At 40.1% G+C, this 26,622-nt stretch overlaps 2 protein-coding genes across 2 annotated transcripts; one reads left to right on the top strand and one right to left on the bottom strand.

Annotated features, from left to right (window-relative positions):
• Nucleotides 1-822: 822 nt before the first annotated feature.
• Nucleotides 823-11,680, top strand: LOC104943440 (uncharacterized). The gene is made up of 3 exons (XM_010768830.1): nucleotides 823-948; nucleotides 1,303-1,343; nucleotides 3,638-11,680. Exon 3 carries the CDS (start codon nucleotides 3,649-3,651, stop codon nucleotides 10,192-10,194), a length of 6,546 nt encoding a protein of 2,181 aa, XP_010767132.1. The 5' UTR covers nucleotides 823-948; nucleotides 1,303-1,343; nucleotides 3,638-3,648; the 3' UTR covers nucleotides 10,195-11,680.
• LOC104943443 (lymphocyte-specific protein 1-like) lies at nucleotides 2,803-24,772 on the bottom strand. Its single transcript, XM_010768833.1, has 13 exons — nucleotides 24,681-24,772; nucleotides 20,202-20,604; nucleotides 19,206-19,342; nucleotides 18,794-19,079; nucleotides 17,425-17,541; nucleotides 17,112-17,135; nucleotides 16,910-16,951; nucleotides 16,390-16,421; nucleotides 16,016-16,100; nucleotides 15,595-15,735; nucleotides 14,662-14,760; nucleotides 13,088-13,190; nucleotides 2,803-3,101 (listed from the first exon to the last, which is right to left on the bottom strand). Exons 1-13 carry the CDS (start codon nucleotides 24,770-24,772, stop codon nucleotides 3,076-3,078), a joined length of 1,587 nt encoding a protein of 528 aa, XP_010767135.1. The 3' UTR covers nucleotides 2,803-3,075.
• Between the last annotated feature and the right edge of the window lie 1,850 nt (nucleotides 24,773-26,622).

Raw genomic sequence — 26,622 nt, 5'->3', positions numbered from 1 at the left:
CCACAATGTTGCTCCACCTACAATGTTACTGTATTTTTACTACTCTGCTTTTGTATTTCTGTTGCAAGAACTCAAATCGGTAGAATAATCCTCCATTATTCCAGAACAGCAATGGTATTGTCCCAGCCCACTTCGTTAATAAGCCTCATAGACATAAATTCCACAAGAGGCAGTAAAGTGTTATGATGTAAATTGATACAGGTTGAAAGACGGGCGCCGCATGGCAGCACGTGTTAATAGCTGCAGTTGACATGCGTTGTAACTTCAGTCAAATCACAACTACACACAATCTAGGTGGTAAATAAAGGAAATGCTCACAGCATTTCAACCCAAACCTTATTAACACACTACAACATTGTACATACAACTTTACCCCCAGCTTTGGGTTAAAACTCCAAAAAAATGTCATCATTAAAAGTGGCAATCATTTATGACTATTGTCAGGTTTAGTCTATAAGGTGTACTTATTTATAGAAAATGTGTAAAGGAAACAGATATTTATTAAAAATAACTCAAATCTAAATCACTTTATTAAATAGAGCTTCATTATTTAGACTCATAATACATATTGGTCAACCCCCCCAAACCAAAGCCATGATAGAGGTTTTAATGATAAACAAACCCCTTTATGGTAATTGACCTCATGTACTGATTACCTACTGAATTTCTCCTTGCTGGTCTGCTGAGCAGACACAAACAACCTCCTTCCCTCAGGTGGAGGTGTCCGCAGATCGCCTGTAGGGGCTGCACCTCAGCCATCTCAGGTGGCCTGGAAACCCCCTGCCCTTGCAACACACACTGAAGGCAACTGTTTTATTTTTGGAATGGCCACGGCACGGTGGCTCGCTCCCTAAGGCTTCAGTTCACTTCAGGATGAGTGGCCCTGTGGCACTCTGAGCCGGGATTAACAAGCAGAGAGCAGTTTGTCCCGACAGCCGCTCGCCAAAGGTAAACCAGTCAAACCCAGTGTCTGTTGATTGCCAAGATGGTGGTACTGCAGTTGAGTTGTCCTGACCAATTAGCCAGGTGCTAACCTGCAAACGGTGCATTGGATTTGATAGAAGCACGTGCACTGTCTGAAATCTTAAACGCATGATGCATTTCAGACATAATATCTGTGAGAGGAAGTGATTGCAAAGCATTGTTTACCATGTTGTATGATTAATAACAGGTAAATCTATGCATGAGACACAGATAAACAAACTCTGCACTTTAATTATAATGGCGTTTCACTTTTAGTTTTAAAGTATTCCATTTTTTTCTGTTGCTCTCTTTTACACCAAACTTCTTTTTTTTGTGCAGCCTGCCCAACAAAACAACACCTATTTCCTTTCCCCTCTAAGGTAAGTGCTGCTCAGATTGATATTGAAGCAATGTGATGGTTACCAAAGAGCTTGATCTCCATTCTGTTTAAAAAAGTTCTTTAAAGCTGGAAAGATAGAGGTCATGGCCAACAGCTATCACCAAGCTAATCTTATACTTTCCCCTTTTGAGCTGCCCCAATAGAAGCCTCCCAGATATCCAACCGGCAGAGCCATAAAAGGGGGACTTCTCATGTGTCAGCTGCCGTCCTTGTCACTGTGACTGGAGGAGTCCCTTTGACAACAGGGATTCATGTTAAACATTTGTCCATACCGAGGCCAAACCCTCTCAGCTTTTGTTTTTCAAGACAGGGACAACAACTCCCAGGAGTTATATCTATGTTGCAACTTCCACACTTTGAATATTTAGAACAGATGTTGTTGCAGAAAATAGCCCATTGGGTAAAACTATCCTTCTTTCAGATCAAACTATTACTAACATTACATAATAGGACAATTTAAGATAATCATCGCTCTGAAACACAAGGATAAGCTCACTGTCGGAGCAGCTCTGAGAGGATTTGGGTTCCGGATAGATTTCCAGCAGACTGAGGCTGTTTGTGTGAGTGCCGGATAGCAGGCAGCAGGTGCTCGGTGTCAGGATGTTTGCTCTTATTTCCCTGGGTCTAAAATAAGAACGTAGACCTTATCTAGTGTTACCCAGAGATAAACTCCAATATTCAGACATAAAGGAAACAATTCAGCTCAGGTTGCCTCTTTAGTAAACCAAGTCAAAGGATGTTAAATGTCAGTCACATTTGAATATTAAATATATTTTGTTTTCATACGTCACTACAAACCTAATATCATCTTTATCTATTTAAATTCTGGATGCAGAGGAATGTGTGTAACATGTATTGTCAGTTTATTATGCTTCTGACCTTTGAACTTCTTATAGTTTGCTTGTAATGCTAATGAGGAATTTGGTCCCAATTTACTGCTGCACACATTTCAAATTTACTTTGGTTATGAAGATTAGCTTAATGCTGCCATCCCTCCTGCCAGCACAAACCGAGTCACCCTCCTGTAACTGTCAATCATCCTCCTTCGAGTTTACTTGTATTTCCTGCAGAGGTCATTTTTAAATCCGACAGTCTCCTTGAGAAACTATTTTCACAAGTAGTTTGTCATCATTTCAAAGAAGCCTGGCCATAAGTTATAGCTTTACATGCCTTTCTATTTCCAATTGTGACGCTCCTTGTAGCCGAGCAACTTCTTCAGGACCCAATTAAGAATCTTAAACCTGCTAATGAGCTGGTTGTCATGAGAGCTCATAGTTTTCTATAGCCAACTGCAGACTTGTCTCTGAGCCATTTGCACAGGATAAATCAGTGCAGTTGGGAAGCAGCTGTATACACTATACTAGGAACAAAGTAGGAGACAATAAGTTTGCCTACACATTAAACAACAAAGGAAGCAAAGAAAGACACCATCCAATAGCTACATTATTGATAAGACAAAAAACATAAATGTGTTTAATTCATATGATTTCAGCTTAGTAAAAGGTCTACTGAATACATAGGAAGTACAAACTGAAAAAAGACTCACTTTTTGCTTCACTACCTGCTGTAAAATGTGTGCCACAAGAAATGTATCATTAGAAAAGGATTTTTCAACTTTAAGCTTGAATAACAGAAAATTATGAAGTGATAGTGGCTACTATTTGTGCAGTATCAATGTTGGTTTTCAGAATCCAAAAAGTCCAGCATGTGTTTCACAGATCTTCATAGAATTGTCCAGCTGAAAAGAGAAAAAATATGTCTTATTAAAAACATGTATATATTTGTTATTCAAACACAAAGAATGACCTTAATCAAATACCTCAGTGATTATTTTTGACAGCTTCTGAGATGTCTGAAGGAAATAGTACTTTCCTATATGACTCTGTATTGGAATAAAACTCAACATTTCCGACTGCTTAGTGATTAAAATATAATTCAATGCAACCGGCAACTCTTTACATTCCTGCTCTGATGTCATAAAAGATAATGCCAAAACAGCAAGGTGATTTGTTACCTTTTCATGAGAAGTTTTGTTGGATCGTTGCTTTAATCTCTAATTTGTATTTTTGGGAAATAATTGACTCATTATACATTTTGAGGACAAATGGTGTTAAAATCACCATTTGTGCTTTTAACAGCAACTTTGATAAAACTGACTTTTACCTGACCGACTTCTTTTGATTAATAATTTGCAGGTTTTGTGCTTTGCTGTAATTCTAGAAGTAGATTTTTGGATAAAAACAAATTGACTGATGTTTCTCATCTGTCTTGCAGGAGTCTGAATAATGCTGATGGATGTCGGCTACAGTAACGGGCTGGAGCCTGACCTTTCCCAGCCATATCCTCCGCCCTTAATGCCAAAACCAGGCAAAGACAACGCAAGGCTTCAAAAACTCAAGAAGAAGAGAGCCAAGAAAAAAAATAGCCTCTCTCAGACACCCATCCCCTTTCGCTCCTGTTTGTCGCCTGTCAACGAAGCAAGCACAGACCTTGAGCACAGTGACCAGTCCAGCCCACCAAGGACACCGGAATCAGTCTACATGGCAGACCCTTCAGTGTCCAGTTTCCCTTTTGACTCCTTCTGTGATCCGTCCGCATCTGCATTCCCTCACCCTCGGAGTAGCCCCTACCAGAAAACTGGCAGCTTCCCCACTCAGTCCTATATAGGTCAGATCAGGACTTCTGAAGAGCAGGTGGCTCCGCTGTATGAATGCTCCTCTTTCTTATTTGATGACATGACTCCTTTCAGTATGCCACCTTCGATTTTACCACCCCAATCACCACCTAAGCAGGTTCCACGAAACCCTCTTGCTTTCAATTCAAACCGGACACCAAATTCCCATTGGTCCGTCACAACAGTCCCTCCAGCCTCTGTGTCGCAATCCAGCCCTAAAATATCAACTCACAGTCTGACCCTATCCCCAGCCGCCCCCAACTGTGACCCAGGCCCCGCTCCTTCTCTGGCTGCAGACCTTCCTCCTCATCCAGCACTGCTATCAGTTTCCAATTCTCAGATACAACCTATTATTTCCAGCCAGAGGGAGACAAGCGCCTGTTCAAAAGACAACCCTCAAAGCCACCTAGCCTCTTGGACTACAAGACCTAGTGGTAATGGCAACTTTGTTCCAAGCCATATGTCTCCGGAGATAACCGCCTCAAAAATATCACTGGTTGATGCAGCGATAGGCACAAAGCCTGACGCCACACAAAACAGGGTTTACACATCCAAGGCAACATTTTATGAGATCTCTAAACCTCCCTCCATGCAGGACCTTACAGTTATAAATCCAAACTACCAGGCAGCATTGTTTTCTGACATACTTAGAAAGAAAACAGATGTGTCAGCGGTGGAAACAGATGAAACACTGAGTGTGCCAATGTCCCAATGTGGAAGATCTAAGACTACTTATTGTGCACCGGCTCGAGTTTCCACACCTTTTATTGAAATATCCAAACCTATCCCACTTTTATTCGCTGCTTTCAACTCCTCCCAAGATCTACAAGCTCCTGCAATTCCAGAAGAAGCTCCGAGACAGAAATCAATGATTCAAGCGAGTGGTACAATTGAACCTCCAGCTGCCATAGAAGAACAGAAGCAGACTGATCACATTGATTACATTAGTAATAGCAGACAAGCCAGCAATTGCAAAGAGATAAATATTCAAAATACACGGAGTACAATAAATCTAAGCTTTGCTAATACTGAGCTGTACCCCAGAGAGAACTTGTCATCAAGTATGACGGCACTTGACCCTGCCATGGTAAAACCAACACTAATACAACCAGTCATCCTTAAGCTACAAACAAACCCCGTTTTTGAAAGTGGAGCTACAACTTTGCCAACGGTCCCATCATTTTTATCCACTGTACCAAACCTCAACCCTACGCCAGTGATTTTAATGCAAGCACCATCCAGTCCAAGCCCCATTATCCCTTATCATCCTCCTGCGGTCAATGCTCGCAAGTCTTTGTCATCACTTTTGGAGAGTCAAATGTCATTAGCAACCTCAAAGCCCAAATCAAGATCAACATATTACGGGCTTACTCCAACTCAGTATGCGGCCTATGGTGGGATAAAGTCTGCCGCATCACATTACAGCCCTGCACCCCTCCGTGCAAATGAAACCTCTTCAGACAAAACACAGTCAGCTGTAGCTGTGGATGGAACAGACCTCTCAAAGCCTGATTCAACAAAACAACTAAATGGATATCAAGATCAACCATCTTCAATGGAGGTTTCTACCGCTAACATTTTAAAACCCATAAGGGATTCTGAGATTCCAGCTGATCGGACCATACTAAGTAGAAATGATGTCTTTGAGATCGGGTCGGAAGCTCAAAGTATTGGAATACAATCACTTAAAACATCTAAGGTGGACACAATAAAACCAGAGCTTCCTCTTGGCTTGGCACAGCAATCAATGCAACAATCCACAAGTGACTTATCCACACCAAAAGCCTCATTCTCTGAGGCTCCAATACCAATGCCTAAAGCAGGTGAGGTACACACACAAAATACGGCACTATTTTCTATAAAGGCAGAGATAAATACTAATCCATGCTTTACTGATAGCAGTAGTCTATCAAGTTTTTCCTCACCCTTAGTGAAAGTAGATTCAAATGCAGAAACATATCATGGTTCAAAGGGGATAGATGCCATAGAGAAAGGTGTTTATCTCGAGAAAATACCTACAAAAGTAGAATCCAAGATCACCAATTACAAACAAACAGAACAAGTACAGATAGCTTCGGTGAAGTCTTACCAGACTGCTAATGGAGTCAGTTCATCAACAGCAAATGGTCTGAATGTTCAACAAACTGACAAGCCTGTTAAAAACCAAGCTGACCGTGAAAAAAGAATTCAGTCTCTTGCCACAGATTTAGAGCCCAAAAACACAGGAAAGGCCATCATAAATGGTACATTTATCACAGGATTACAACAAGCCACCAATCTGATTTCAGGAACACCACTGCCCAGTAGAGGAGCTCCTGAAACTGTTTTACATACACACAAAGAAGAAGTTAATCAGTGTTTCAAAGCAAGCAGTGGAGTTCCCTTACCCAATAAGGCTTCCACTGCAGAACTTACCCATGACAAAACAAATAAGGGGTCCAATTTCTCAAATATATTCTCCAAAGAATCAAGTACCACTACCACAGGACCCATTTTTCCTCATGAACCTGTTATATCATCTGTATGTTCCTCACAGTATAGTATCTGCACAGCATCTGCAGCTGTCCAAAGCACAAAAATCAATCAACAACTCAGCACTAAAGTTAAAATTAACAGAAAAAGTCAAGTGGAAGGCAACAAGATACATTTGCCTGAAGGTCTCTTAACATTTTCTCAAGCACCAAGTGCACCTAATACACCTGCTGTAAATGATATCTTAATGGGCAAACCTACAAGAGCAACCACACTACCTGACTTTTCTGTCACCGCAACCAAATCACCCAATATGTCAGAAATGACCTTGAATGTGCCCACAAAAGAGCCCCCAAAGCTAACCAAAACTGTTAAGAATGTACATCCAACCCCACAGAGTAGCAATGTATCCAATGGCAACCATAACGTTGTTCAAGAAGCAGGTTACTACACAAACTCAAGCAGAGCCATAGTAAAGACCACACAAGCAATTGAGACAAGTGTAAGCATCCCTGCTAAAGTTGCAATACTATCAAGCCAAGTCAATACAGAGCCTAAACTCCCCAACTCTAATAGTTCTGAAACTAACTCAATATTTGATAAATATTTTGAATCCCTATCCACTAATGCTATAGTAGACTCATTGACAAGAAAAACACCAACAGATTGTATTCCCAGTCTACCTTTACGAGCAGAAAGCATTCAAACACAATGGGGTATTGAAATAAGACCAGGTTCTAATTTTTTAAAAGGAAACACAACACCACACATGCCCAGCAGGGAAACCAAACCGTCCAACAAACCATCTTCCAAACCGTCTTCAAAATCGTCCAACAAAATGTCCAGTAAACAGTCTGCAGAATTACCAACTTTCAGCAAGACTTTCACGGTCTCAGCTGGACAGCCAGAAAATGTGTATGCTATTCAACACAGTAGATCTGTTGCAGAAAAGTTACAGTCAGACAAATACTTTTGTGACAGCAATGTCAGCAATATTCTTGCAATTGAAACAAGTCTTAGAACCCCTGCAAAAGGTGCAATACTGTCAAACCAAGTTAATATAGAACCTAAACTCCCCACATTTAATAGTTTTGAAACTAACATAGTTGGCAACACACAATTAGAAACAGAATTGCAATCACTATTCACCAATGATAAAGTTGACTTAATGACAGGAAAAGCACCAATAGAGTCTGTTCTCAGTATACCTATTAGAGGAGAAAGCATTCAAAGACCTGGCATTGAAACAACACCCGCTTCTAATCTTTTAAAAGAAAATACAGTGCTGCACATACCTAGCAGTGAAACCAAACAGTCCAACAAACCATCTGCTGGATTACCAACAGTCAGTAAGACTTTCACAGACTCAGATGGACAACCAGGAAATGTAGAGAGTATTCAACCCACTAGTCCTGCTGCTGAACTGTTAGAGTCATACATATCCTCTGGGGGCAGCAATATCCACAGTATTGTTTCCACTGAAACCAAAGTCGCTGACACGCTTCATAGTGTGCCTATTGAAGACCGAGCAGTGATTAATAAACCATCTTTCAGTTCTGTGCAGGCCAGTAAAACTATAATGCCGTCTAGCCCTACAATGAGGCATATCAGACAAAGAAGCCCTCAGCTGAGATCAGACGGGACTGAGATTCGACAGCAAGCCATACATGCAAATCCTGCTCATGGCTATGTTGCTCAAACAAAAAATTACACAAATGTAAAAGGAGATAGTAAACACACTGCCAACATTATTACTGAACATGGATCCTATGAGACTTCTGCAGATCAATGTCTTGCTAAAAACACTGTAAAAGAACCAACCCCTCGCACCAAGCCAATACAAGTCAATAGATCTATTACAAGTCCACCTATAAGGACAACACATTCTGTAACATCTAAGACTGGGACAAGTGCTTTCTCCTCTTCTGGTTACATCATGGCTAACATGTCTAGTATCAGTGTAGAACAGCAAATCGCGTTGTCTCAGAATACTTTTCAAACCACTATAAATTCTGTGAGCTCTCAGACTGGAGTGAAACAGTTGAGGCAATCAGTCTCTGAAACAAAGACATCTGTAGAAAATAAGATTCACACTGAAAACACTCAAATCGTCTCAAACATTAATTCAACTAACCATGCTGTCGCAAATATTCAAACCCTTGCCAAAGCCAACAGTGATGCTAAAGACACACTAATCGCTCCTAAAGTAACTAAACCTTGGGCCTCTCCTCTACCTGAGCCAAAATGGCGTACTACACAGATTCGGACCTATACTCCAACCTTGCCCCCGTCTTCTCCAACTCCGGTTTCTTTAAAGCATAAAAATGAAAATAAACCTTTGCGCGTCACTGCGAAAATTCAGACAAAACCTCGCTATACATCTCTTCAAAATAATACACCTACTAACATTGTTGAGCCATCTGCAAAATCATTAACAGATAATATCAGAAAACCAGACAGAAAATCACCCCCAACTAAGGACTCTTCAGTCATGAATCACAATGCTGATGTTAATGTAGATTCACAATTGAAACTGATAAAAACAAAGGTAGAAACTAATTCTAGTAAGGAAGAAACAATCTCCTCACTGAACAGTTTTTCTAGCACTCCAATACAATCTACTGTTCATGTTTCAAACAAACCGACTCTAAAAACACAGTCTCATAATCCACACATAGAATCAAGACCTTCCTCTGTCCCTGTAGAAACAAAATTATCAGATGCAAATTCGGATACTTTAAAGTCTACCCCCAATCAGTGCCAGATTAGCATGCACAACAGAAATGTTCAGCCTTCAACAGAGCTACCACTAGAGAACATTTCCCCTGCAAAGCCAGCAACAGATACTGTCATGAAACCATCCATAGTTAAAGCCGCTGTGATTGACTCTACCACTCCCGCCCCTCTGCCTCAGGCCTCAGTCTCAGTCAAAGCTCCATCCCCAAACAGAGGAATGTCACCGCCATCTCCGCAAAAAACTGGACTCAAAGAGAAGGAAGTTCTGAGGACCAAAGCTTCAGCTGCGCCGACGGAAGCCCTGGCAGACAACCCCTCCACGAAGTCAGCGACATCAACTGCATCTTCAACTGATGACAAGAAGGATGTGACAGCATCAGCTCAGCCCAAAGCACCCCAGAAGCTAAAAGGCCTAAAGGGGAAGCTAAGTGGATGGACACGGCTCAAGAAACACATGGTCGTGGAGCCAGAAGAACCTACGTTTCCAATGCTGGAGATCAAATCACAGGTTGATTCCACTGCCAGCAATGAGATAACAGATCAGGGTGGTGATAAGTTGTCCCCAGACCAATGTGCTCATCGAGAAGTGATTAGCGACAAAGAAGGTCCCAAGGCATTAAAGATGTGGGATGCCCTGCTCTTTCAGATGTTCTCAACAAAAGAAAGAATCATTCAACAGCTCAACACCACCAAGAAAGATTCAGAGAAGAAAAAGGAACCTAAAGACAATCAAGCAGAAGTTCCTTCTTTTGTCAACCGCCTTCCGATTTTGTTGTACAGCCCCCGTTTTGATGCTAGGAAGCTTAAAGAGGCGGCAGAGAAGCCACTCTCGAAAATAGCAGCAGTGTTTGAAAAGGGACTGATCAAACGCAAATCTCAGGAAGATGAACGAAAGGACTTTAACAGGAAAGCGAGAGGATTTGGTTCAACAAACTCTACAGATATATAACTTGATGTGTTGCAAAAGTATCTTTTGGAATGGCAATGATTAGTAGTGTGTGGCAAGAGAATAAAAACAGAAGTGGATTTAGTTCATTTAATAATTATAAATAAGGGCTGAAGTGAGGAGTTTGATTATTTAAGAGGGGCAACAAAGTATGATTTATTTATTAGAACCTATAAGTTGTAGCTGTATGTGTACAAGTAAAGATGTATGATATATTATAACTCTAAAAAGTAACAGATAAAAACACAGCGGTGGTATAGGTGGGGAATCATTGCACTTAAAAGTAGTAAATATGACAATAAAGAAACAAGATAGACGATGAAAGCAAGGAATATTATGTGTACGCTGCAACTTTACTTGGTTGGATTGTTTCTTTTTTCATTTGATGATAGTGTAATTGTGGAGTTGAATGCATGATGTGTAGATACATTGATTGATAATAGATTGTTTCATTTTGTAACGCTTCCTTTTTCTATTTTTTCTAAAGAAAGTAAAGCTTTCATTGTACTCCGCTGGTAGGCAGTCTTTAATATCTGTAATAAATAGGACTTTTACATTCCTGGAACAACAGGGCAGTTGGATTTGAAAGAAAGAAAAAAGGCTTGAAGATATAAACAGAACAGAAGAAGGTTTCTGCAAGGTATGGATGGAAATTAATCGGCGGATGTTCAGGCTTCCGACCAGAGCAGGAAACTACAACCACACAGGCTGGTACAAAAGAAAAAAGGATCCCACAGGAGGTCAAAGTTTAAATTTGGTTTATGAGGAAATACTTTCAAAACAAATTCTCATTAGCCTTGTTTATGTTACAGTAAGTGCTAATTAGCAAATGTTAGCATGCTAATGCTGTAAACGTAACGTAATGGGCAATGTAATGTACATTTCCCAGCCATAGCATATCCAAAGGGATACAGAGTCTGAATTCTGTTTTATAATTAAAAGTACCGTTTTCTATCGTTTTGTAAGTTGGAGATCCATTGTGACCTCGTAACCTCAATGAAATAGAGATAAACTAATTGACCCTGTTGTGGTTTGTAATTTCCTGCCTTGTGATGGATTGTCCAAGACTTGTGAAAAATGTTACTGAATTTAGATTGTTTCTAGGATGTAGAAGTGGATACCAATGAATGATGAACATGATGATGACAATGATGATGCTGAGTCCTGCTGTAGGAAGACAGACTAACTAAATATTGAGGGATAGCTAGAGAATAAGTACAGATATTAGAAGATGAGTGGAGCACTCATTTTGAGGATTTGGTGCTGCCATAGCAAGCATTTGCATGTTAGTTTTGAACCTTTTAGTCTCTATATTTCGATTTTAAAAAATTGCTGTTTTCCCAAAGATGATCATCCATATGTGGAATTTCGTGTGAGGTGGACTTCATAAAGCTACCCAAAGCCCCATTTATTACTCGAATGCTCAAGCCATAACATGTTTTATATTAACTTTGTGATCAAAGGTGCATAAAGTTAAATGTGAAACTTTTGTCTTGTATTTCCCCTTTCTTTAACACATTATATTTGATTGCTTTTACTTATGGATTGTCAGACAAAGAAACAAAGTACCAAATAATAAGAACTAAATTCAACTGTAGCTTTAAAAGGAGACACAGACATCACTGCTGAAAAGTAAATTGTTAAAGTATAATGTCTGTGGTTCTTTATATTTGTGTTATTGTCAACTACTTCCATGAAGGGACCAGAGCCAACGGTGTTAGTACTCTCTGACTTCCCAGTGTTATATATGGAATTAAGTCTTAAGCCGCCCCGCCCCTGACAATGTAAACCTATAGTGATGACTCACAGACATACTCTTTGGTTTTTTAAAAGGTCAAACAATTTCCATAACTTTTGTTTTTGTTCTAAACATTACATTACATTACATTGCATTTAGCTGACGCTTTTATCCAAAAGCGACTTACAATAAGTACATTCGACCAGGAAGATACAACCTTGATTGTGAGTGTGTGTAGGTTGTGAGTGTGTGTAGGCCACAGGTTTGAACTCAAACAGTGGGAGATAGTACATTTGTGGAGGACTATTTTAAGCCGCAGGTTAATCCACGTTTGCTGCAGTAGTAGAAACCATCAACAGGCGGTTTGTGATCCCTAGGGATCTCTAGGGATCACAAATGGTCATGGACCCATGAAACCTTGAGCTCTTAAGCTAGCAACAGACAGTATGCACCACACAAAGGTATGTCTATGCATGGCACTCAAGGCCACAAAATGTCATTGTCGGCCAGTTTATTATGCAGCTCAACTGTACATATTTAGTGGGGGTTCCTGCTATGTATTTATTTCAGCTAAGGTTGCCTTTGGCTGAAACGCAGGGTGAAACCCCTGTTTTACTAATTGTTTGTATATGGGATTGAGTGAGTATTCATGGTAATGAAGGAACATGTTTTTCAGTAAAATAGTTAAGCTCATTGATTTGTTTTGGGTCAGTATATATCATACTTTGAGACAATAACAATACTTGTTGGTACATCTTTCTTTTTGGGTGTTGGTCTTTTCATGGGATGTTCTGACTATAACAAAATACAGAATATATTGAGACTTGACATGTTTTTGGAGGACAGTTTGTAAAATATAATCTTTTGAATTAGTTAATGTTTCATTTAAATTCCTTTTTTTGGTAAGAAACATTGTTTAGGCCAATTTAATGTTAGTGTCTATACTTGACTATTCTTTATAAAAATAACATTTATCTTCAAGCTAGTTTTGCCTGTTAAATTAAACAATAAGTCTCTAAATATGAGGCACATTTTGACTATTAATTGTATGAAAGATGAAAAAATGGATTAATAAATGAAGTCCTTAATAAATATAATAATAACAACAACAAAGTTACTAGCATAGTAACAATCCAACGTAAATGGATGTAGTCTTACCTGACTGGCAGTTTGCATCTTCACTGTTGCTGTCCACAGGAACCTTCTCATACTTGCCGTGACCCATCACCACAAACTTAGACCTTTTCCCAGTTGAACTTTCCTGGAATTCAGTTATTACATCAGTTATCAAAACAGATTCATAGACATTATTCAACAACTTTAGTGTGGCCTTATTCATCTGAAACTTTTAACATCCAACAATATGTGACAGTTTATGACCTAATTGCAGGTATAATAATAACACATGTTATTTTTATAGCGCTTTTCCTGGTGCTCAAAACACTTTACAAGCAAGTAAAGAAGGAAAATAACAACAAAAGTATAAAGTGCTAAGCTAGGTGGAATAGGGGCAAGGGGTAAGTGGATTAGCAGTTGAAGGCAAGAGTGAAAAGGTGAGTTTTGAGTGATGTTTTGAGTCATACATTGGTATGAGTTGTAAGCACAGACTTTATATAAAAGGTTGTGAGCATTCAAACCAAATAGTGTATTTCTGGTCTAAACAAGTCATGCCAGTGTTTACAATATACAGTAATTATACATTTTAGAGAAGAAAACAATTATTTAAAAAATAACCCATTCGAATAACAACAGGACTATGAAGGGAGCTTATTCACAACTTGGAGCTCTAGACCCCCGTGGAGTATTAAAACTAATGTGAGGGGTCTCAAGATAACAACAGCTACATTTGACTTTTCTGTTAAAAAACACAGACCATCTGTTTTATTGTAACAGGGCCCTAACAATTCTAAAGATACAATCAAATGGGAACTCTTCTTTGGTGGAACTGATCATAATATATTTCCACGCTCAGCCATAGGCAGTGACAGCAGAGTCACAAATAGACATTATCTCATTGTAAAGGATCGAGAGCCAAAAGGTTGGGAAATACTGCAGTAGGAGGTCCCGGTCCCCAGGCATGGAACTACACTTATACAACCAATTTCTTTGTCCACATCTGGTTTTGAATGAGGCTATAAAACCCTCAATGTTTTCAACTGTCTCCTTACAGTGTAATGGTAAAGAAAGCAGAGTTATGAGAGTATGAGATTTTAACAAACTATCCTCGGTCAGCTCTGAACATTAAATTGTGCATTAGAAAAACAATGCTATTCAATTAATTTAAAGCTTATTAGATTCAGGTGAACTCTATCCTTTAATTCTTATGTTTTAAAACAACACCGTGTTTCATGTACTGCAAATATAGCAACATACAGTACACAGTTTGTCATCTCTGCAGCCACAAGGGGGCAGACTCTCAATGACTGCTCTGTTCAGCTGAGTTGAAATGATTTACACCAGATGAAAAAAGATGGGTGTGGTTGCATAGTGGGGAGGAATTCTTGTTGAATACTGTCATAAAACAACATGTATATGAAAGTTAAGGAAGGGGGAGATTACATTTGATAGAAATAAACAGTTGTTCCAAAGCTCATGTCACAGAACTGAAAAAGGATCAGTTCATGGGTGAAAAGCTTTGTGAATCGTGTCAGACATGATACAAAAAAGCAAGACAGTGAAGCAAAGACAAGTATCAAACAATCATGTTCATTGAGGATCAAATTCAGACTTACTCCTTGTCTAAAAGGTGAGCTGCACCTGCTCCCATCTTCACCTTCTTTCACCCACTGATTAATGAGATTGGCCACGCCCACTTTTAAACCATCTGCATCCTGAGAAAGAAAAGAGGAAATATTATAATATTTGTAATTCTGTATGTTTCAAGTTCACCTACATACATTTACCATATATGTTTATATTAAATCAAATTCTAGACCTTTCCTGGACAAAATATCATATTCTTTCTGATGTAAGACTTCATGTGTCATAAATAGTTCAAATTCATTAATGTTTAAACTGGAAGCTATTTAACAATGTTAAAGGGGCCCTAATGTAGTTCATATTAGTATTTAGTGCCTCTTCTGTGACATGTCTTCATCCTTTAATGTTCAAAAAGCTCTTTATTGTTCTCATACTGCCTGTGCTGCAGCACCTCTTTTCACCCTCTGTCTGAAACCAGAGCCCAGTCTGCTCTGATTGGTTAGCTGGTCGGCTGTGTTGTGATTGGTCAAGAGCTCAGAGATGTCCCGACCCTTAGCCTATCACGTACAATGTGTTGGAGTGGTAGCCAATAGAAGCACGTCAAACGGCAGCATTTCAGGCAAGGGGGGAGTGTGTGGGAGAGAAACTCCCTCTGGAGGGAACTTTGGCATTCAAGCCTTTGCAGACCATTTACATGCACTAAAACCTAAGGGAAAACCCAGAGAAGCATTAAAGGGCTTATTTAGAATAAAATATTGCACATAAAAGATTTATGGTCATGGAGACAATGATAAGCCTCTGCCTGTTTTTTCATTTGGATTTGTAATACAACACGACATTAACAAACAGGAAAATTAAACTTCAGAACAATTCGTCAAAAAACCTGAGTGAAAGGATGAGCAGTTATTTATCAGTTTAACTGTAAAAAGGTAAATTAGGATAAAGAAAGAAACGTCATCATTTACCTTAGATGGTGTGACTGAGGTGGCGTTTTGCTTCCAGGCTTCCCCGGCCTCAAACAGGTTCTTCTTGGACGAGACGGCTTCAGTGGGACTCGTCAGGTCCGTCAGCACCTGGCTGCCGGACCTGCCTTCCTTAGAGGCGACCTGTGAATGAGATCCGGTTTGAGAGTTTAACATAATGAGACACAGAAATTGGGGATCTTCCATATTGTAGTTCAACAATACATGCTGGTTCTTCACACAGATGATTTATTCAGAATTTGATCTCATGTCTGAATATTATGGTTTCTCTTAGAGTCAAACAAAGATGCATTATCCTAAACTGTGATAGTACTGGCAGTTTTTGGAAGTACTGCAAGGGTTCTCAAAAAAGTCAATAAAATAAAAAAGAACCATTGAAAAGAGTCACTCAGTGGGGTTTCACCTCGAGAGCATGAGTGTACAGCTCCAGTTTCTTGTCAATCTTTGAAACAGCAACAGGTGACAGCGTCTTCTTTATGCTGCCGGTGCTTTAGGAGAATGGATACGTGTTAAGAGTGAAAGTATATAACTGTGAGAAATCTGATGATGTAAAAGTATATTCTTTTATATAATTAATAATGTAAAACAAGATAAGCAGCAGGGTGTTTGATAAGCAGATCAGAGTAGACTTTCTTCTCAACTTCTGCACTTCATATTTTGTACCTGGAACTTTTTTTTTATTCCTAGATTTATTCTTATAACATTTCCATAAGATGGTGCAGCACTGGAAACAACATTCTTTTAAATCTACTTCACAAGACATTTTCACACACTTACCTTTTCCTCAGTGATTCAGTTCTCTCTATGATCTAAGGAAAGAGACAATGAAAGGTTAAAACTCACGGGAATTATTACACATGTATGGGATTTGACCTTCAGTAGCAGACTTTTTATTTATGCACCTATAAACCGGCACAAAGTTGTTATTTCATTTTTTCTCCCAGATCAAGACAGAAACGTATGTTCCTAGATTGAGGGTGAGTGTGTGGAAACCCCCCAGCTAACTTGGTAATCCTATATTTAACAGCATTTATCAAAACAAATAGCTTAACATGGTTAAACCCGGGTTAAAACATTTCTAAAATGAGCCAAGAAAATCTGGCAGTTTAAATAATACAAAAGATAGACCAACCAATTGATCAACAACAAAAAGAAAAATAATAATGACAACAATAATAAAAACAACACATTTTGAATAGAATAGTGTGCTATTTTTAAGATTTCTTTGAATTGACATTTCTTATCCCATTACAGCTTCTGACCTTGACCCTTTACACTGGTCTGCTGCAGCACTCACCTTACATTTACTGTCGGGGGGGACTCTGCTGTTTGCTTCATCCTGTTAAGAGACACAGATTAGAGCAGGCCCGGCAGCTCTCAAAAGTCATTTGAATGACTATAAGTACAGAAGAACTCTGACATGCAGCACGTTTGTGAGCAAAACGTTTGTACATTTAAATCAGTGCAAATCAGTCAGCTGACACATGCACAGCACTTACTGGGTAAAACTGAATGAGGAGTTTCTGGTGGAAGAACAGCGGGGAGCATGAAAGAGAAAAAAACATGTTGGCATGGTTAACATGGAAGCATAGGACTGGGTGATGTTTACAAAATCCCATACCGGGATATTTCAAGCAAAAAAAGCCTTAAAAGACCAAATCATTTTGTGCAACAATTGTAAGACAGAGACCGACAATCATCTCTAGCGCAGCTACTTTCACTAACCAAATCAATAGATGCTGGCATTCATTCCAATGCTTTTTGAATTTAGAAAATCATACTGCACACACCCTCTTTGGATTGATGACATACCTTGAACGTGGGGCTCATCGGACCGTAGTTTAACGGCTCCTCGCCTTCGCTACTGCTGCAAAGAGAGGCTGCAGATCCTCTGTTCAGCTCCTCAATCCTCCCGCTCTCCATTGACCTCTAGAACAACACCACCATACAAATATCAACCAATATGTCTATTGTTTGAATACAGTAGACTATCAAAAGTCAGTATTAGCAGTATTATACAGTCTTATCGGGTTAAAGAGTATAATCTGGAGCACAGTTTTCCTTAATGCCTGTTCTTTCTCTGGATAAAGCCTTTCAAAATGTGTGTTCGCACTGCTCCCCTATAGCGTGTTATGTGGTGGCAGAAGACTAATAAAACACCGTCAAACCAGTGGTGCTAAAAGTAGGAATTTGTTACAACATCTTACATCATTGCTGCTTTCAGGCATTTCCTCACCCAGTGAGCCAAAGATACATTCTTTTACTTTATTACTTTCAGATTTAAAGCCAAATTCAATGAACTACGAGTTTTAAAAAAAAGAAGCATGCATGTGTTTGATTTAATGTTTCATGAAACGTTGGGAAAAACCAGACATGCTTGGTTTTATGTCAGCAAACTATTGCTTATTAGCATCAAGTATTTTATATAATAATAAGAGTAACACTCTACACAATGCGAAGGAGTTGGACATTACTAGCAATAAACATTTTATAGATCCGGTCATGAAGGTAAAAAAAGTTGATCCTGATGGAAGCACAGTTTTATATTAAAAAATACACTAATAATGATGGATATAAACATGAACAAAAATAAGCTTTGCACATGTTTTTGGATTCAACATGTGTGTTTTGATGGGTATCACTGAATAAGAAAACTTGACAGGTTACCCTTCATTATAAAAAGAAAAGGTTTGCTTGGGAGTCTGAATTTGCTCAACTATCTCGTTTATAGATTGATAATTATAATTATTATTAGGATAAATGTAAAACATGCTGATTACATTTAAAAAGGGTTAGTTCCTCTTCTGGGCATGCATTTTTCCGAAAACTTCATGAAGATTTCACCATTAGATTTGGTTGTTTCTGTTGTAAAACAAAAACATTAAGATTCATGCTCTGGGGAACATGACAAAACAAATGTCTCTCAATTCATCAGGACATGAGATTACGACATGACAAAAAGTCAGGGAATCTCCAAAATAATCAGTTTATAGTAAACAAAATATGGAATTTGATAAATTCCTCCAGGAACCATTCACATTTTCACAATCTTGTACTAGAAACATATTTTGTGGATGACTTAAAAGAAGGGCAACAGAAAGATAGACCGACCCGATAAAGGCAAGTATTACAGAAGAGCTGATGATAGTAGGAATAGCAACAGTGTTAATGGAAAGTCAACCTTGTCTCGAAGCTTGTACTCTTCCTCCGCCTCCCTGCGTCTATGCTCCCGGCTGTGGCGGAGGTCTTCCTCCTCTTCCTCCTCCTCCCTGGGTCCCTCCTCCCAGCTGTGGTGGAGGTCTTCCTTCTCTTCGTGTGTGAATCTCAGCTCTTCTTCCTCCTGGTCATCGTCATCTCTGGGGTTTTGTCTGGTTTCAGCTGATCTCTGCTCCATCTGCAGAGCAGCCAGTGCCTCTTCCTTTTGCTCCTCCTGCTCCAGCTCTCCATCCACCCTGCAGGCCCCTCCGCTGGGTTGGAGATCATTTTAACAGTTTATAAAGAAATGTGAATGTTTGGATCCCAGGATAAAAACAAAACAAATACTGACTAAAGGGAAAAGACAGATAGAACCAGGCAAAGAGCGGAGAATTCACCGTGGCTTCATCGTCCCGGCCGCCAGGTAGGACGTCCTGTCTGCTGGTTGGCCCGTGGCGTGCTGCGATCTGTTATCCTGTGGCAGGAACACCGTGGAGCTGTACGACGTCCTGACTTCCTTTCTGTAGCTGGACATCTACAATTATAACCAAGCAGGTTGCATGTTAATCTATAGTGACAATACTGTATGTATTTGAGGAAATATTTATAAGAATTTGAAGCTTGATATTGCAAGCCAGTTTCAGAGAAGTATAGACACACATTTTTTAGTAATGCCGTTAATTAATTACGATTCAAATTCACAAGTTATTTTCTGAATTATTTAGTATTTTGTATATAGTAAAGCACCAACTTTGATCAAATTTCCATGAGGCGTTTATTGCGTTATTTGCAGCTGTTTAGAGTTATACTCATTAAAATACTAAAATGCTCACAAAGGCAATGCCACAATGTAGGTGAATTATTGCAGGTATAACTGTTTTTAGTATATTAGTGAGGCATGTGGCAACTTAATGTTATGGCCAATATTTGCCCTGATCAGTTGATCACCAAAGCTACTACAATTCATCAAGAAGGGTAAATATATCTCTTACCAAAATTTCAAACCAAATGCAGAAAAATGAATATATAAAACTGAAGGCTTGACAGATTGCAATTTTTTATACAAATAAACATCATGCCAGGAAGAGATTGTTACTCATTTCTAATAAAAAGGGAATACAATTGATGCTGTAGGAATGAGCCTAATGTCAGAAACATTGTGAACATTAATCCAACCTATCCTACTATATTTCATTTTCATTTCATTTTTTTATTTTGTCTTATATATAAATGCTGCATTGTTGGAGGAGCTTTGGACTTAAGATGTTCATAGCCATAACTACACTGTAGCTACTGTGCATATGACAATAAACCTGGGATCCTTGAATCCTTGAACAATACATACTCATTGGTAAAGAAAGCCCCAGTATTACGGTGTGGATCGGCCGGTGTACCTTCTCTGGAAGTCTTGCTGAAGTTTCCTTTGACCTACTGCTGTGTCCTGGCTCACATCCCTCCTTCTCTTCGATGCCCTGCTGTTTCTCCTCTCCAGTCTCATGTTGTTTCTCCTCTCCAGTCTGATGTTGTTTCTCTTCTCCAGTCTCATGTTGTTTCTCCTCTCCAGTCTCATGTTGTTTCTCCTCTCCAGTCTGATGCTGTTTCTCCTCTCCAGTCTCATGTTGTTTCTCCTCTCCAGTCTCTGGTTTCCTCTGTTGTGTTGAAGGTCTCTGCACTCGGGCTCTGCAGTCATCCTGCACCTCCTGCTCAGGACGATTCTCCAACCTGTGACTCCAGTCGCTGAAGCCCTCGTCCTCCTCCAGAACCAGGCAGCATCTGGGCTTCAGCTCCCCGTCCAGCCTGAGAACAATTGAAAAACTGTTACCTTTGAGTAGCCTGGCAAGAGGTGGGGTCAAGATTTGGTTGGATTTTGAAAACATTTAAAGTAATACAACCATATCAATGGTTCAGCTGATGTATTGGAGGTGCTTTAGAAAATGAATGAGTTGGACAAAAGTTCTATTGTTGAGCCACTTGTCAAAATCCAACCTGTGTTAAATAATACTTTGCCAAATAATGCATGTTACTTAAAATAAAATCATGGATTTTGCTAGTATAGAGCTCAATTGAAGTTGTAATTGAGACAGTGTCTCCTGTTATTGCTGATGGGCGACTGAGTGTCACCCAGAGGTTCCTCACAGTGTTGATCTACATTGTTGATCAAGGTGGCAGGTGGCACACAGGACATACCGCTCAAGGCGCCATGGCAACAGAGACTGTGCCCGTGGTAACAACAAACAAAGAGAAACTGCAGCCTCTTGTTCCTGGTCAACGCAAATCAGCAGACCGAACCTCATCAGCACTGACTAAACACCCAAAGGCTGATGTTTTCTTTCCCGGAGAGATTTAGTTGGTTTCTAAACGTTGACTCTGAGTGTGTTTAATCTTCATTTGATTAAGGCTGAGAGGGAGTTTGGCTGAACAGTGAAGACTTTGTTTCCAATGTCTCCAGTACATTCAGTTGATTTCTTTTTTTATGTTAATCTTCTTCTTATCGTGTCCACAAGGCAGTCAGTTACAGTTTATGTTAATGATCACTATATTCAGTTATTTTCTCAATTGGATTTGGTGCATATTATTACACAGAAAATGATGAACGATTTGATCTTTTGAATCATTTTAATAAAGCAAAGACTTATGTATCTTGTACTCACATCCCTAAAGGTAGTACTACCATAATGTATACAAGTAATTAAAGGTACACAAGTATTTATTTTTCAAATATGCTTCAAGTACAAGAAGTAAAATACGCCTTATTGATTTTTGGGTCCAAATTATTTTTGCCTCATATGTTAGCATCATTTGCTGGTAAAGATGAAGCTAGCAAGTATAACAACTTTATATTTATGATGATAAACACGTATTAGTTTATTTCTTATATGCAAAGTAACTTTAATAGTTGATGTTAAATGTAATATTTAACCTGTTAAGCCCCAAGCCTGTTTTTAAGGTCTCAGGGTCGAAAATGACGTTTCCAGAACAAATGACCATAACTACACTTCTAAAAGGGGAAAATTAATAATCTTTTTTCTCAAAGTAATGATAAACCTGTGAGTTGGATGTAGAAAAGTCAAAATAAATACAGATGTTTTTTATTTTAAAGAAAATTTAGATTGAACATAGTAAAAAAATGTAAATTATAGTGTCCGTCCAAACATTATTTTTTACTTATAGTGAAAACCACCCTTGGATGATGGGTTAGTTGACTAAAAGCTTTAGGAATCCAAAGTACAACAGATAATAAGTACCCTGTATCAAGATTGATGCAAAACAAGTGACATTTGACCTTTTTAGAGAGTAGGTTAGAAAAAAAAAACCCACCTTTCTGGCTCATTTGGGGTGGAAATGGCGTTTTTGGCCGTTTCTCTGGAAACCAATTGGTCGATTTTTTGATGACTTGACATCTCTCTTTGAACCGTTAGAGCCATATAATCGAAGGGGGATTTCCGCATACACACACACGTTACCATTGAGAAGTGGGGGCTATGCGCACGGCAGTTGCCTACCAGGCGTAACTTATCTTACGCTCTGAAATCTGAAAACTGAAAACAGTTTTATTGCTATCGATTATCAGTAGGGGTGGTAAGGGATCCCGTATCGGAGAAAAGTCTGTCATTCAGGCAGTATCCCACTTGACCATCAGCCATTATAGGATAATATGGCCCATCTGAGTGTGTGTGGTATCAGGGGCAGGACTGGCCATTGGGAATACCGGGAGTTTTCCCGGTGGGCGCGGTGCTGTGCGTGGGCCGGAGGCACACAAATAAATAAATAAATAAATAATATATTAATTTTTTTGCCTAAATCCTACCGACCCACATTTGAAGTGTTCCGGCCAATCCCTTTCCTTCTTTTTTTTGGCTGCACATCCATGGGCTTGCACCCGTAGGATAGAAAAGGGGGAAATTATTACGTCTGGACTCAGAGGTTGTGCGTCTGTGGAGAGAACCTGTTGCCCACATTCTGTTACTGAAGTTAGGCTATTAGCTAGCAGGTTTAATTGTTTTGGTGCGGGGGGGGTGCAGTCACTTTTGCTCCACTTGCTGTTTCAAATAAATGTTGAAGAAAAAGTAAATCTGTTTACAGTTCTGTTTTCTATGGGTGGTGAGAGATGTATCCATAGAAGATTTAGTCCCGAATTTTTGCTCTCAAAAGTGAACCACATTGATGCATAACTTCAAACATTTAAAAAAAATCTTTCCTGGGGAGCATGCCCCCGGACGCTAGAGGGGGGAGGTGAGGTCCACCACTGCCCACATCCTCTGTTAAATTGTCCCACCCACATTGGAGGATGCTTCCTAACGCCCATGTTTTATTCCATGTGTCAAGTCAGGGTAATTTGGGTCAAATGTTATTGCATCAATGATCTGTTAACATTTAAAATTCACTAAATATATGCTGCAACTATTTTGCCTCTAAGGCAACTCAACGGGCTCAGGGTAATGTGATTACTAATATGATATAATTGGTCCAAAATAACATAAAATGCTAGTGTTTTTTGTTAAGTAACATACTTTTCGTCGCCGGCCGGTACCGATACATGCCGCACCATTAAAGTGGCCGCCTGTCTGTTCAATTATAATCCCTTGGCACTTTTTCTCCCCAGTCGCCCCTGGTGTGTACTGTTTGTTTTTCACTGTGTAATAAAGTTAATTATTCAAACATGTTAGGAGTTCCTTATTTTTAAAACTGAAACTTGCACTACCTGTTCAAAAATAAATAAAAACAAACCTGGAATTTTCTTGTTGGTACCGAACCCATACCCCGAACCGTGACCCCCAAAACCGAGGTACATACCGAACCGTGCATTCTGTGAACCGTTGCACCCCAATTATCAGACAATCATTTCAAGTGACACAGACACATTGGAATTTACCTATGGATTAACCTTCAGCAGCGTTTTTAACGTTGTAATGCAATTGAAGATCCCATATTTGCCGTGTTTGCTACCTAATGCCACATGCTGTGTGTCTGTTTTTTGTTTCTCTTTCGCGAGTTCTCTTCTCTGAGTGCACATGTCTTGTTCTCGAGTGAGAGGACAGGGCGGACTGGCCACTCTGTAGAATCTGGGAGAACCACAGATATGGCCGTCAAAGGCGCCGTTGATGCGGCCGGCTCTTTAAGAAAAATAGGGAGACAGCGCCGCTCAATGCAGTAGTGTGGTTCTCTATCTGTCATATAATCACCACACAAGAAGAAAAAAGACCGGCCACACGAAGTCCCAATCCCAAACCACGCTACTCCCCTACACACCTCTCCCCTCCGTGAAGGTGAACTCCGTGGAGTGAACACTCACGAGCCTCAACGAGGCTCCCTCCTGTCAGATGGAGGGAGTAAATACAGCGGCAAGCTTTGGGACAAACTCCCCTCTCTCCGACAGAAACAGGAAATGCCGTAACTGTATGTAACAACTGTTTAAGAATCAGCATCTCTTAGACAGACAAATTAAATGAATAACTAAATAAAAACTCCAACAATCATTAATTGTGTTACTTTTTGAAAAGACTCTTTTAGTTTTAAACCTGATGTTTAATAAGCCCCTTCCTAGTTGTTGCAACAGTCTGTAAATATACACAACTTTATAATAAAAGGCATAGTATGACTAACCGGTATGATATTAAGTAAAAAAATAACGAGGTTATATCATGAGGTTGTTAACATCGTTCGCAATTTATCAAGTGGATGTTTGCTGGAACTACTTGTTAACAGCTTGTTTCCTGACGGACACACACAGCGTTGACTCCGGGTCAGGTAGAGACCGGTCTCAAGTCAGCACCGATGGCAGACTCGCATGTTTCAGGGCTTGATAGCCACTCCCCCTCCCACACTGCTCCACACTCGTTGCTTTGAACAGCACTTAATGTGGCAGACCCTACCGCGCGAATGCGCAAACCGAGGGTAGTGTGGGTGTAGGGGGTGAGTTGGGATTGGGCCCAGGGAAGAGCAAGGGATATACGCCCGCGGGCATGACGACGGGTGGGGCCGAGAAGGGCAAGAGAAAAAAGGTGAAGTCACTCGCAGGTGAAGCATATAAATGTCGCAAATTGAGCAGACCTTTTTGGCAGGCAGCTTTAGAAGGGCAAGTGCAAGATGATGAAGAGAATGATGAAGCGACGCAAGTTCCAGATATACACCAGCCTCCTGCGTTCAATGAATGAGGGACAGAGTTGAGCTGACTGGAAGAACCCATGCTCAACTGGGCACACGTGCAGGGCAAGAGGTGGCGTGAGAGTTTATCCCTTGACTCAGTGGCGTTTTCTCCCCTGGAGGCGTCAAGGGAAGCCCCCAGGCTCTGAGTGAAACACGTCTCTGTTATGGTTTGGTGAAACAGTAGATTGCACTCTCTGTTGGCGAGAGGAGGGCTAGGCCGGAAATTGGCTTCCCCTTGGTGAAAAAAAATGGAGGGATTGACCAACAGATGAGAGCTGCACGTCATGCGTCACAATCGCATCAACTCAGTTCGTACTGTAACTGTCATGCACCCGCCCTTAAAAAGTAGCAAGCAACTGAATGCAAGTGCAATTATGGAAGGGTGGAGATTTGAGTATTTTCATCAAAAATAATTTTAGGCTAAAACCTTCAACTTACGGGCTAGCAGCAGCACTAAAAATAAAGTCTGATGACAGGCAAATGCCGCAAACTGGAGCCTGTGTACACGAGGGAAAAAAGGATCGAATCGGATGTAACTTTAAAATACATAAACAGGCGGATTTCCCTACACATTTTGACATTTCATGTGGCCGGAGGGTTTAGTTTCCGCCAGGGGCTGCATTTTGGGGCGCTCGCGCGCGCGGCCGCAATGGAGGCTGGAGCAACAGGAGCCTGTATTGCAGCGCTTTATCTCAACGACGTTGTTCCCTGCCATCCCCACCTCATACCTCAAAAAAGACCGCTCAGGGGTCAAATTGGAGACGGGTCGCGAGTCCGGGCGACCCTTGTCAATTAACTACAGGGGTCCCTCGGGCCTGTTTTGGTCCTCCCCTTCTCTTCGTAGCACAACTCGCTCGGATCTGTCATTAGCCGCAATGGATTATATCATACCTATCATAAGCATAACGCTAGACAGAGATCCCAAAAACACACACACGCTTAGAGCCAAAAAAACGAACGCCCGCATCTCGCCTGGCTTGCCTAGCAGACATCTCTCGGGTTGGATGTCTGCTCATACAGCCCTCAGCTCAACCTTGACAGATGAACCTGCTTTTCCTTCCGGAAAAGATTGTCGNTTTTTTCATGTCACACAGAACAATTTTAAGCAATGTATTTCTATTGGTAGTATGTTTCGTGCCTGTACCACGTCTTTTTGTCCAGTCGGGTCTTGGAAGACTGGTCTTCCAAGACCCGACTGGACAAAAAGACGTGGTACAGGCACGAAACATACTACCAATAGAAATACATTGCTTAAAATTGTTCTGTGTGACATGAAAAAAAGGGGAAAATCGTGTTGGTGAACACGAATCAATAGATTAAATGTGGTGAAATGCCGTGAGACTGGTTGGTCTACCAGTGGCAGTGTTGTGAAGCATTGAGCAGCAGCACTCCTGTCAGTGGCCCCTCCACTTAACTGTTGATATGTTAGCTAGCTTGTGAGCCAGCTGGTATCTCAGTTAATTAATTAACACCAGCAACACATTTGAGAGCACCACTACAAGTGAAGTGTGTTGTTCTTCTGCTATTGAACCTCCTCTAACTGTATGAGTTTAAAGTAGTTCCAGCTTAATACTATTTTTTTATTTGTTATCTAATGCTTCTTCCTACCAAAATAACGTTTGTGAAGTTTTCATGAAGCTGTAGCCTATTAATACATTTTGGCTACTA

Source organism: Notothenia coriiceps, unplaced genomic scaffold (assembly GCF_000735185.1).
Source record: "Notothenia coriiceps isolate Sejong01 unplaced genomic scaffold, NC01 NC01_scaffold00006102, whole genome shotgun sequence".
In the NCBI taxonomy this organism is placed as follows: Eukaryota; Metazoa; Chordata; class Actinopteri; order Perciformes; family Nototheniidae; genus Notothenia; species Notothenia coriiceps.
Note: the sequence above shows the minus strand (reverse complement) of the source record. Positions and strands in the feature narration are given on the sequence as shown.

Bases quoted from the DNA above. Each gene is read 5' to 3' on its own strand.
- LOC104943440 (XM_010768830.1), top strand. From the start codon at position 3,649: ATGCTGATGGATGTCGGCTACAGTAACGGGCTGGAGCCTGACCTTTCC.
- LOC104943443 (XM_010768833.1), bottom strand. From the start codon at position 24,772: ATGCCCGCGGGCGTATATCCCTTGCTCTTCCCTGGGCCCAATCCCAAC. The intron at 15,736-16,015 runs GTGAAACCCCAC...TCTCATTCACAG, and splicing joins TGTACACTCATGCTCTCGAG to GTCGCCTCTAAGGAAGGCAG. The intron at 13,191-14,661 runs GTAAGTCTGAAT...ACTGAATTCCAG, and splicing joins GCTCACCTTTTAGACAAGGA to GAAAGTTCAACTGGGAAAAG.